This window comes from Antechinus flavipes, chromosome 3 (genome assembly GCF_016432865.1).
Source record: "Antechinus flavipes isolate AdamAnt ecotype Samford, QLD, Australia chromosome 3, AdamAnt_v2, whole genome shotgun sequence".
NCBI classification, from domain to species: Eukaryota; Metazoa; Chordata; class Mammalia; order Dasyuromorphia; family Dasyuridae; genus Antechinus; species Antechinus flavipes.
This window is the reverse complement of record NC_067400.1, coordinates 630,017,642-630,029,990: the sequence shown is the minus strand read 5'-3', so window position 1 is coordinate 630,029,990 and position 12,349 is coordinate 630,017,642. Positions and strand designations below refer to the sequence as shown.

The 12,349-nt window shown below is 43.0% G+C and overlaps 2 protein-coding genes across 2 annotated transcripts in view; both read left to right on the top strand.

Annotated features, from left to right (window-relative positions):
• The first annotated feature begins 4,473 nt into the window (after positions 1-4,473).
• LOC127556755 (zinc finger protein 665-like) overlaps positions 4,474-12,349 on the top strand; it is a 28,470-nt gene continuing 20,594 nt past the window's right edge. Inside the window, exon 1 of the mRNA XM_051990166.1 lies at positions 4,474-4,639. Coding sequence (XP_051846126.1) covers positions 4,607-4,639 — 33 coding nt within the window. The 5' untranslated portion in view covers positions 4,474-4,606. The remainder of the gene's footprint in view (positions 4,640-12,349) is intronic.
• On the top strand, positions 9,704-12,294 carry LOC127556759 (zinc finger protein 260-like). Its single transcript, XM_051990169.1, has one exon. It carries the CDS (start codon positions 9,737-9,739, stop codon positions 11,966-11,968), a length of 2,232 nt encoding a protein of 743 aa, XP_051846129.1. The 5' UTR covers positions 9,704-9,736; the 3' UTR covers positions 11,969-12,294.

The following is a 12,349-nucleotide window of genomic DNA, read 5'->3' as shown; positions in this document are numbered from 1 at the left end:
ATCCAAATTAAGACAACCCTGAGATGCCACTACACACCTGTCAGATTGGCTAAGATGACAAGAAAAGATAATGATAAATGTTGGAGAGGATGTGTGAAAACTGGGACACTGATACATTGTTGGTGGAACTGTGAACGGATGCAACCAATCTGGAGAGCAGTTTGGAACTGTGCTCAAAAAGTTATCAAACTGTGCATACCCTTTTGTTCCAGCAATGTTTCTATTAGGATTATATCTCAAAAAGATCTTAAAAGAGGGAAAAGGACCTATATGTGCAAAACTGTTTGTGGCAGCCTGTAATGTTTTCTGTTTCGGTTTTTTTTTGGGGATCTCTGGCAGCCTTTGGTTCAGTTCAGTAATCACCACATGAGTACAGCCAGGTTTTAAAGTCCAAATCCCTTCTTATCTCCTTCAAAGTCTTGTCTCCTTTCTTGGGGCCTGGTTAGCTTTCTTAAAGACCTGTCTGTCTTCTTGGTTCCGAGAGCTTGAGCTCCTGCCACCAGTCCTTTGTGTTTTCTTCCTCTGAATGAACCTCGCTGAGTTTGTCCGAGCTCCTATGCTCTCTCATCATAGGTGTAAATATTGTAGAACTATAGTAAGTACTAAGTACATGTACTGAGCTAACATTGTCTTTATCAATTCCACTGAGTTAGCACTTTGTAAGAATCCTTTGTTTCAAGTTCAGAGTTCTGGCCCATAACATAAGCCCTTTTTGTAGTGGCTAGAAACTGGAATCTGAGTGGATGTCTGTGATGTTCTTTTTCTAAAATATATGATGGTTCTCTGGGAAGCAGGTTTCTTGGAAAGATTTTCTGGATGCAGCCTTAGTTTCATTTCCAAGTAATAATCACTTCAAATACAGTCAGGAGTTAAAATCCAATCTTTTATTGTTTCTTCCAAAATAGCCCAGTTAGCTTTGGTTCCGAGAGCTCTCGTTGCTAGCCTTTTGCCTCTGCTGGCTTCTGCCTCTAGCTCAACTCCGACTCCTGGCAATCTTCCGAAATGAACTCACTTTACTAACTCAGCTCTTTTTATGCTCTTTTAGAGGTGTAAACTCAAAGGTTGACTCCTCTGAGAGTGGGATTATGGAAGGTGTGAATTCACAAAGTTACAAAGTTAACTTTGTGAATCTCCCATACTTGTGAGCTCCAATGTGTGAGCTCTAATGTGTAAACTCTCTTAAAGGTGTGAGCTCTAATATGTGAATTCTCCCGAAGGTGTGAACTCCAAAGGTATAAACCCAAGCACATAAGTATTGTTTCTATCGATTCATTGGGTTAGCACTAGGATTCTAACTGATGTCCATCATTTGGAGAATGGCTGAATAAATTAGAGCATATGAATCCTATGGAATATTATTGTTCTGTAAGAAACTGCCAGCAGGATGATTTCAGAGAGGTCTGAAGAGAATTACATGAACTGATGCTGAGTACAATGAGCAGAACCAGGAGATCATTATGTATGGCAACAAACAAGACTATTATGATCAAATCTGATGAATGTGGCTCTCCAACACTGAGATGATTTGAATCAGTTCCACTTGTGCAGTGATAAAGAGAACCATCTACACCCAGAGAGAGAGAACCATGGGAACAGAGGGTGGAACACAGAATAGCATTCTCACTCTCTCTGTTGTTATTTGCTTGTATTTTGTTTCTTTTTTCTCATTCTTCCTTCTTGATATGATTTCCTGGGCAACCAGATGATTGTGTGAATATGTGTACACATATTGGATCTGGCATGTATTGGACTGCCTGCCGGGTCGGGGAGGGAATAGGTGGAAGAAAGGGAAAATTTGCAGCAGGGGGTTATGCAGGGGTCAATGTTGGAAAAATTACGCGTGCATATGCTTTGTGAAGAAAAAGCTTTAATAAAAAGAAAAAAAGAATTAATACACGACACTGAAAATCAGATATCAAGGAAAATTTATTAAAGTATAATCTTAAGGAATCGTCTTAATATTTCTGGTCAGAAGGGAACTCTACTTTTATTATGGGAAGAGGAAACTCTGAGTACAGAATTGGGGCAATCTTTATACTTGTTCTGTGATGCAGCTCCTCCCTTCAGAGAACAAGTTGGTCCATTTCTTCCAGGTTTCCATCTTTCTCATATGCCCACTACATGTTCCCCTTAATATGTATAAAACATGTTCTCATCATATATCCCAGGTTCAAAAATGGCAGAAAACTCCACCTCTGGGGTGTGTTGTTTAATATTCAATTAGCCTATTAAATAGTGGCACAGTAGTGATTTGGTCTAGTCAGGTCATTAACCCCTAGGCTGGGCTGGGTGGGCTATTAGCTTAAGTTTGTGGTTTTCTGAAAACAAGACTCTTTCTGATTCTTGAAGCCACTTGTGCCTCCCCAGACCTCCCCGCCCACCCCCCATTCCTTGTTTGCTGGAGGCTTCCTATCCATCACTTAATTGTTCTGTGAATCCCAACCTTCCTTACCCTCTCACATTCTGAAAAGCTCTTCAACAATGGTATCCGCTACCCCACACGACCTCAAAGCTTGGAACACTGTGGAAACCCGCCTTTTCAGCATTTCTCGCAGGTATTTGCTAAATCTCACAGCCAATGAGCCAATGAAGCAGGAATGGGTCACTGAGTGACGAACAACATAAGGCTTTTCCTCCCCAAGCCCAGAATCTACCCCAACTTGGAGCAGTTCCTTGGCTCTAATGACCCATTTCTGCAGACCCAAAGCACCGGCTCTGAGGTACCCGGGATAACGTTTCTGGGGGTTTTCTGGGGGATGGGCCAGTGAAAACCTTTCTGGTTCTCAGGGCTGACAGAGCTGGGGAAAAGTGCTTAGTATATGTAATTAGAAAGAAAAAAGTCCCCCCCAGGGGGCCTCCCCGTCACGTGTTCTTCTCCCCCTTCCTCCTCCCCAGCCCGTGCCTGGCAGGTTGGGCTGCTCTCCAGGCTCAAAGGCACCTTGGACCAGAAGGGCCAGTCCCAGTCCCACCCCTCCACAGGGGCACCCACAGTCCCAGGGTCCCAGAAAAAGGGAGGCTGCGCAAAATGAAACCATCAATCTGAGCGCCCCCGAATAAATCCCACCCACAGCACCCCACTTCGTACTGGGTCACCTCACACCCCGAGAAAGAAATCTGCCGCCCCTGCTGCTCAGGAGGAGTGGGACTTAAAATGGGGGACCCCCCTCCTTCTGGGTGAAGGGACGAGCGGGCCCCTGGTCCTCAGGATCTACGCAAGCTAGGGCTGCACGGGGAAAAGAGCGGGAAGACCTGGACCAGAAGAATGACGTCACAAGCCCTCCCTAAGCGGGAGCCTAGGAAGCCTCGAGCACGTGGCCAAGTAGGGTGACTCCCGGAGACTTCACGCCCCGCCCCACCCCGCCTCAGCCCCTCCTTTGCTGAATCCCAGGGCATGCTGGGAGACTGCTGGGGCGCAGGCGCAGATTCCTGAGTCCCGAGTTTCCTCATGTTCTCCTTTCAGTGCTGGGGGAATGGGGGAGGGGAGGAGGGCCGGCTCGGCTTGGAACTTCCCTCTTCCTCCTTAAGCTCCTCCCCTTCCGCACTTGTCCAGTAAAACGCTCTTGGCAGAATCTGGAAATCTGGTGCCAGTGGGAAGCTCCGAGTGTGGGGGTGCGCGTGCAAGGGAGGGGTGCCGGTGGACAAGTTGTGCAAAAGTGCTGTAGCTGTGCGTGGGGGCGGGTAACTGAAATGCGTGTTTCCGCGTGGGGGGAGGAGTTTACCTGACGGCACGTGGATGTGTAACTGTAGCTGGGAGCTTAGCCCTGAGTGGTTTCCCCTGTGTGGGCGGAGACGGGGGAGGGGCCGGTGCTGGTGCTCCGCTGCAGCTTGGGGGGCTGCTGAGTGTTTCTTGGGGAGCCTAACTGACCCCTCACCCACCGAGCCCCGGTCCCCCTTGGCCCTTTGTACACTTGAGAGGGGGCGAGGATCCTGAAACTTGATCCCCATTTACCTCTGGTTCCTCTAATGTAAAAAGGAGGTGAGAGCAGCCTGTCCTTCCCAGTGAGAGCGCCCTCTACAGGCGGCTCTTAGTGCAAACTGCCCAGTCCTCCCCTTTCCATGGAGGGCAGGAGGAGTGGTAGAGGAGGTTCCCAGGCAGGACTCGAAGGGGGAGGGGCTGCTCAGGGTCTAGGCCTCCCATCCAGCTCTCCCCTTTGACCCTTTTCCCTGTTGGTGGTCTTGGGACATCTCTCAACATTTCTGGAGCCTTTGGGAGGAGGGGGCCTTGTGTTACTCTTGGGGAAAATGAGGAAGGCGGGGATGAAAGTGTTGGCCAAGGTCTTACTAGACTTCCAGGGATTCTGGTGAAGGTCCTGTGACCTTGACCCCGTATGGTTTATGCCCCCAAAGAGCAGGAGACCTTAGTGTCCAGTCCTGGTTTCTGGGAGGGTCTCCCCGCCCTCACAGGCGAGATCTCTCTGCTTCCTTCTCTCTGACATCGCTCAGCCTCCTCCTGGGGAGCAGCCGCCCCCCACCTCCCTGCCCTCAGAGCTCTCTCTCTCTCATTGTGGGCAGGTCAGCACCAGCCCGGGAAGGGAAGCCTCAGACCCCGGCCTCCCTCTCCCTCCCCCGCCCGGCCGGCAGAGCGCCCAAGCCCGGAACCAGAGACATGGCCCCCGGCAGCCGGAGCCCCTCGTCCCAGGTGAGTGCGGCCCCTGCCCAGGGAGAGCCCAGGAAGTTTCCTCCTGGCAGAGGGAGGGCCCCGGCAGGGCCGGCAGCAGGGCAGGAATCGCCCCCCTGGCGCTGCCCATTTCCTGCCTCTCAGGCGGCCCCCAGGGCTCTGAGTCCCTCTGCTTTGCCAGGTCTCAGAACAAGTCAATAAATAGCTCCTCTGGGCTAACCACTAAGGATGTAAAGAAAGGGGAAAAACCAGACCTGCCCTCACGAAGCTCCCGGGGGAGAAAACACCTCGTGAGCTGTGTCCACACCTGCGCTGGGCAGTGTAGATGGGAGCTACTCTCAGAGGGAAGGGTCAGCAGTTTGGGGGCAGGAAATGCTGTTTCAGAAAGGGAGAATTTAGCTGAGATGGGAAGGAAGCAGGAGGGGAGGGAGGAGGCCGGTGCAAACAGGAGAGAAGCCAGTGAAAAGGCCCAAGGACAGGGGACAGAGGGTCCTGGTTAAGTATAAGCCAGGAGGCCAACGTCCCTGGGGCAGAGAGGAAGACTAAGGTGTGAGAAGGCCGGGGCCGGTGTTGTGGTGTCTGCCACGTGCCGGGAGCCACATAAAGATGGTCTCATTGATCCTGTTGTGGGAATTGTCAGGGTCCTTGGTAGGGAAAGTCAGGGAGCTCAGGGTCCAGCCAGAGAGTAAACTGTGGATTATTTATCCTCGGGAGGGTGTGACAGACGCCATGACTGGGGGGTTACATTTCCTCAGATGTCACAGACACAGTCTCTCCCCCTTACCTGACCTGGGCTTTTGATAGAATCTGTTGGTTCTCATAGCCAGTTATAAAGAAGTTTTAACTGAGATCAGATTAGGAAGCAGATACAAAAAGCTACATTTGCTTGTTTGTTTTAAATTATTATCTTATTACTTGTCATGACAATTTGTAGCATTTATCTTTATCAGATTTTAATTTCTAAAGTTTTCTCCATCCCTTTCTTTCTAAAATGGTAGGCAATTTAATATGGAATAAATGTGCTGTCATTTAAACCATATTTCCCTATAAATAAGAGTTGTGAAAAATGAAACTTTAGTTTCCTTCTTGAATCTTTTGTAATTGCCTTTGATCATTGTGCTCCTGACAAGAGCTGAGTCCTTCATAGTTGATCACCACCACCACACTCTTTTGCTAATTCTGTATACAATTGTTTCCTGGCTCTGCTCATTTCTGTTGTGGTTGTCTTTTAAGAGCTCAAAACATATAAGCTATTTGATCTCAGAGGTGATTTGAGGTGGGAGACTCATAGCTTGTGAAGAGCTTCACTTTATTATGCTGTAACAGCCTTGTTGAAATAGATTGTAGCAAGAGTGGTCAGCAAGTGAACAGTAGGCAATCCCTAATCATGATTCAGAGAAGCAACTGCTCCACTTTGGTATGCATGGTGTTTACCAATGAGATGACAGTGAGAGCAAGGCCCTCACAGGCCAGAGGCCCTGTCAAGGCATTCCTACCCATGAGCTGTAACCCTCAGCTTACTCCTCTTCCCATGATCACAAATCATTGTTCCTTGCTCAATAAGATGGCCGAAAATTTGTGTGTCAAAGGTCTAGGTGGCCTTGGTACTACTTCTTGGCGGGGTCCCATAATGCAGTTTGTTTCAATTTGTGTCAGTTTGGTTTTTTAAGTTCTTTCTGAAATCTGCCTCTTCATCATTTCTTGTTGTACAGTACTATTTCATTATATTCATATATCACAGCTTGTTCAGGTATTCCCCAGTTGATGGGAATTCCTTAATTTCCACAATGTTGCCTCTAGGAAAAAGGCTGCCATAAATATTTTTGGGCATGTAAGCCCTTTCCCTTTTTTGGTAATCTCCTACAGACCTAGAAGTGCTATTGGTAGTTCTAAAGATTTGCACAGTTTAGTTGCCCTTTGTTCATAGTTCAAAGTTGCTCTCCAGAAACCTTGGATCACTTCACAATCACTTCACAGAAATTAGGATTGGGTGGCAAAAAATAATGAGCAGGAAGCAATCACAGAATAAGATTGGGCAGGTTCAAAGGTCTCCCCAGCCAGGATAGTCTGACCTCTGGATGGGCTCTAGAGGGCTGAGTGAAACAGGAAGCAGGGCAAAAATGTGGCATCAGAGGAAACTTCATGTTTCTTGGAGGCTGGGTACTTATAGCTCAGATCAGCTGCCTGACCTCTGACTTTCTGAGTGAAACCTATTTGGGGAGTACAAGCACAGCACTGGATTTCTGGAAACAGTGTCCCAATTAATCATCTCTCACAGAACATATTCCATTAATAAACTCACCTTATGAGAAGAGATAAAACTTCATCACTTGTCTGGAAACAGTCTCATACCAGATAGTTGAGGCCAAAAACTCTTTATAATTCTTTTCCTGCTTCCATGTAGTTTATTTATTTATTTTTTTCCCATATAGTTTAGATTTCATTTTAGACTCATAGGAAATGTGCTAAATAATTTCTTTGTTCTCTCCTCAGTGATCATTGCTAATCGTTTATTCCCAGAATATTTCAACAAGGCTGTTACAGCATAATAAAGTGAAGCTTTTTCACAAGCTATGAGTCATCTTTACAGGTTCTATAGAATTCATATAGTCTCCCTTACTCCACTAGGAGAACTATTTTATCATAAAACAGTTTTACAACTTTTATTATCCAACATGAAACTCATTTCAAATGGAAAATGTTTTTCTCAATATTCCATTGGTCTCTTAATGCCTGGTTCCAAGTGTGGGCTCTGACATTTCTAAAGGTTATATGAGTTTTAGAGAAATCCTATCTCTGCTTCAGCTTCCTCCTCTAAGTTGATGAGGGTTGGAGTAGATGAATTCTGGAGGCCTTTTCAGCACAAAATCAAGTGACTTTTGATGATTTAGGAGATGGTGTCATTCAAGGATATTATGGTGGACTTTACTGAGGAAGAATGGGGGCTCCTGGACCCTTCTCAGAAGGAATTGTACAAGGAGGTCATGCTGGAGAGTGTCCAGAATCTGCTGTCCCTGGGTAAGGACATTTTCTCTCTTTTCTTGTTCATCATCACTTCAAAATGAGCACAAACAGCACAGAAGTGATCCACACTGTGTTGCTTCTCAGAAGATGTATTAAGTGCTCAGTTATCTGAGTGCACCAAGTGTCCATCCATTTTGGTCGTAGCTGCACCTTTTTGAGTTACGTAATTTACCCTCAATCAAATAGCTGACCTTACTGCCACATTTGTTGCATAAACTCCCTGAAATTAAGATGGCATAATAATATAGGAAGTACTTCGCTCCCTAAGACTCTCCCCTAAAATAAAAAATCAATGCCTCACAATTCATTTTGAAAGTGACTAAAACTCCAGAAGTTGTAGGGACCCTAATAAGATCTTAAGAAGGACCTCATCTCCCTAGACAGAGATTTAACCCAAATGCACTCTAGGCAGACTCTGCTAAGTTAGCCAAGAGCAAATACTGGGGGCATCTACATTGGCCTGGGGTCCCAGTCTCCAAAGATTTCAATTCTGGCACAGTGAACTTTAGGGTCAGGCAATTGAAGGAGAAGAACAAAGATCCCTGTTCTAGAGAAAACTTTCCATTTGAAAATCTCATGTCTCAAAATACTCAAAGGGATAGGAACAGATAGTTTCTGATGAAGAGAAATTAAACCTATTTATAGTCTTATGACAAAATATTCTAACTTATTGATTAGGGAAATGCAAGTCAAAAACCATTTTGATATCATGTTGGGAACATTAATATATTGTTGCTGAAATTGTGAACTGATACACTCTATTTGGAGAACAATATGGAGTTATGACAACAGTGTTATACTCTTTGACTCCAAAATACATTATAAGGTCTGTTTACCAAGATAATTAGGGAAAAAAGAAGCAAATGTTTATGTTTCAAAAGATTGATGGCAGCTCTCTTTTTGGGTAATAAAAAGCTAGAGACTGTAGGGATGCCATCAATTCATGAATGACTAAAGAGGAATGGAATATGACCTACTATCAGTGATTAATAGCTTCAGCAGTGGTTGATGATGGTGTGTTGAGAACTTTATGAAACAGTTCAGTCCATCTCTTCCATTATCACATCCTTATCACTAATCAATGTAGCTCCATCAGCACTGGGCAGCTTAAATAGGTTTTTGGTCCATAAATAGTCTTCAGGGCATCATAAAAGAGCTTTAGATTGTTATACTCAATACAAAAATGAACTTTTTCTGCCTTTATTTACTGGCCAAAAATCCAACCTTTACTTAAACTTTTAGGAGAGTTAAATAGTGCCGTCCCAGAGATGGATGATCTAAATTACTTGTAATGTTGTAAATCTTGTAGAGTTCTCATTTTTTCATTTAAGACCTTCTGAATTTCTCCATTAATTTCATCAAAACAATTTGAATGTTTACTTGTTTTCCCAAATGAATAAATGTGGTACTATGCAAAAAATCTCTGAAAATTGTCTGTTCCATTTCTGCTCTACAATTTTCAATTTTGTGTTGGCTCAGTTTTCCCTCTAAATTAGCAAAAACTATTCTAGCACAAAGAAATATTAAGTATTTGGTAGCCATCTTTGCCTTGGGCCCCTGTTTTTGATGAAAAAAATATTTCACTGGGAGAGGATAAGTCTCTGATTGGTCCAGTACTTTGAGATGCGTATCTCACATATCTTTTTTTTTTTTTTTTTTTTTTGGCTGACGCAATTGGGGTTAAGTGACTTGCCCAGGGTCACAAAGCTAGGGAAATATAAGTGTCTGGGGTCAGATTTGAACTCAAGTCTTCCTGATTTCAGGGCTGGTGCTCTATCTACTGCACCATCTAGCTTCCTCCAATCTGTCTCTTCTTAAAAATGACTTGGGGTATTAAAAGCCATTGTTTGCACTGAGTACACCTATGAAATTTTGTATATATAGTTTGATGCCAAACTGCAATGACTCTTATGTAACATTGCTATTTGTGTTTATATATGTGTCTGTCTTTTTATATATATATGTTTGTCTTCTTCAGATGTAGAAACTGCATTCAAAGTATATGAGATGAGTAAAAAGTTAGGAATTTATGTGGAAGAACATGATCTGCAAAAGTTTATGGATGATGATCCCTGTGACTTCAATTTGAAGAAAATGAATGATTTTATTCTTGAAGTAGATCGATATTCAAAGAGTGATTGTGAATTGGATGAAATTGGAAAGAGATTCAGATGGTCTTCTATCCTAAATTACTGTAAGAAAATGACCTCAGGAAGTGATTATCTTCAAGGTAGTGAGTGCAAGAAATGCTTCACTGAAGAGGTAGAGCTGTTGGTTCCAGGTAATCAATGGGATATAGCTGTGAAGTGCACTTCAGACCTTAGCAGCCATCAGAAAAGTGATACTGACGAATTGCATTCCATGACTAATAAAAGTGAGAATGCTTTCAGTCAGAACTCTAATCTCCTTACTCATCAAAAAATGAATATTAGAAAAGAACCTGATGAACATCAAGTATGTGAAGCAACCTCATCCTATCTCTCATCTCTTCCTTACCACCTAGAAATGAAAAGATCTGGTTTTGATCAATGTGGGAAAGCTTTTGGTTGGAATCCAGCTCTTGGTAGCCCTCAGAAGGCTCATACTGGAGAAGTGTCTCATAAATGTATTGAATGTGGGAGAGTTTTATATTGTGGATCATTCTTGCTTGACTATCAGAGAATCCACCCTAGAAAGAAGCCTTATTTATGTCCTCAGTGTGGAAAGCCTTACATATGCAATCAACGTGGAAAAACTTGTTCAGATTTCTCCAGTCTAGCAAAACATAAGAAAACCCACACTGAAGAGAAAGCTTATGAATGTGATCAATGTGGAAAGACTTTTAGATTGAGCTACCATCTTGCTAGACATCAGAAAATACATACTGGAGAGAAACCTTTTAAATGTAATCAGTGTGGAAAGGCTTTCAGATATAATTACAAGCTTTCAGAACATCAGAGAATCCACACAGGAGAAAAACCTTTTAAATGTAATCAGTGTGGAAAAGATTTCACACGAAATGACAGTCTTTTGGCCCATCAGAGAATCCACACAGGAGAGAAACCTTTTAAATGTAATCAATGTGGAAAGTCTTTCACACAGAGTGATAGTCTTGCTGAACATCAGAGAAAGCACACTCGAGGGAACCCTGTTAAATGTCATCAATGTGGAAAGGCTTTTAGTTGCAAGTCAAGTCTTGCTAAACATCAAAGAATCCACACTGGAGAGACACCTTTTAAATGTAATCAATGTGGAAAGGCTTTCAAATTCTCCTCCAGTCTTGCTACACATCAGAGAATCCACACTGGAGAGAAACCTTTTAAATGTAATCAATGTGGAAAGGCTTTCACACGAAGTGACACTCTTTTAGCCCATCAGAGAATCCACACTGGAGAGAAACCTTTTAAATGTAATCAGTGTGGAAAGGCTTTCAGATATAATTACCAGCTTGCATCCCATCAGAGAATCCACGCTGGATTGAAACTTTTTAAATGTAGTCAATGTGGAAATGCTTTTACCAAGAGGAATGTTCTTGCTGAACATCAGAGAATCCACACTGGAGAGAAACCTTTTAAATGTAATCAATGTGGAAAGGCTTTCATAAGGAGAGCCAGTCTTACTTTACATCAGAGAATCCACACAGGAGAAAAGCCTTATAAATGTAATCAATGTGGGAAAGCTTTCATACAGAAGGCCCATCTTGTTGTACATCAGAGAAAGCACACTGGAGAGAAACCTTACAAATGTAATCAATGTGGAAAGGCTTTCAGATTTTCCTCCAGTCTTGTTACACATCAGAGAATCCACACTGGAGAAAAACCTTTTAAATGTAATCATTGTCAAAAGGCTTTCCCACAGAGTTCCATTCTTGCTGAACATCAGAGAATCCACACTGGTGAGAACCCTTTTAAATGTCACCAGTGTGGAAAGGCCTTTAGTTACAGCTCAAGTCTTGCTAAACATCAGAGAATCCACACTGGAGAGAAACCTTTTAAATGTAATCAATGTGGAAAGGCTTTTGGATTTTCCTCCGGTCTTGTTATACATCAGAGAATCCACACTGGAGAGAGACCTTTTAAATGTAATCAATGTGGAAAGGCTTTCAGATATAATTACCAGCTTTTGGCCCATCAGAGAATCCAAGCTGGAGTGAAATTTTTTAAAGGTAATCAATGTGTAAATGCTTTCACCAAGAGGAATGTTCTTGCTGAACATCAGAGAATCCACACTGGAGAGAAACCTTTTAAATGTAATCAATGTGGAAAGGCTTTCACACAAAGTTCCATTCTTGCTTTACATCATGGAATCCACACTGGAGAGAAACCTTTTAAAATGCAATCAATGTAGAAAGAGTTTAGATACAACTTGCATCTTGCCAGATATCAGAGAATCCACACTGTAGTGAAACTTTTTTTTTGGGGGTCATTGTTGGCTTCATTTCTCTTTTGGGTAGGAGAGGATAGCAGTGGGAAGTGTAATAGCCATAGGATTGTTCCACTCCAATCCTTTAATCTAAAATAAAGAAAACATAATTACAATAATGATACCTGCAATAGAACAGAAAGAATGAGAAAGCTTTGAAAGATGTTTTATTGAATTCATTACTATTCAAAAAAGAAATTGAAGTTTTGCAGAATTGTTTCTTGACATTTTTCTGTTTTATGTAAATTTAAAATGTTCATTTGATTTCATTTGTATGAATTTCAAAATTAAAGAAATATATTTGTT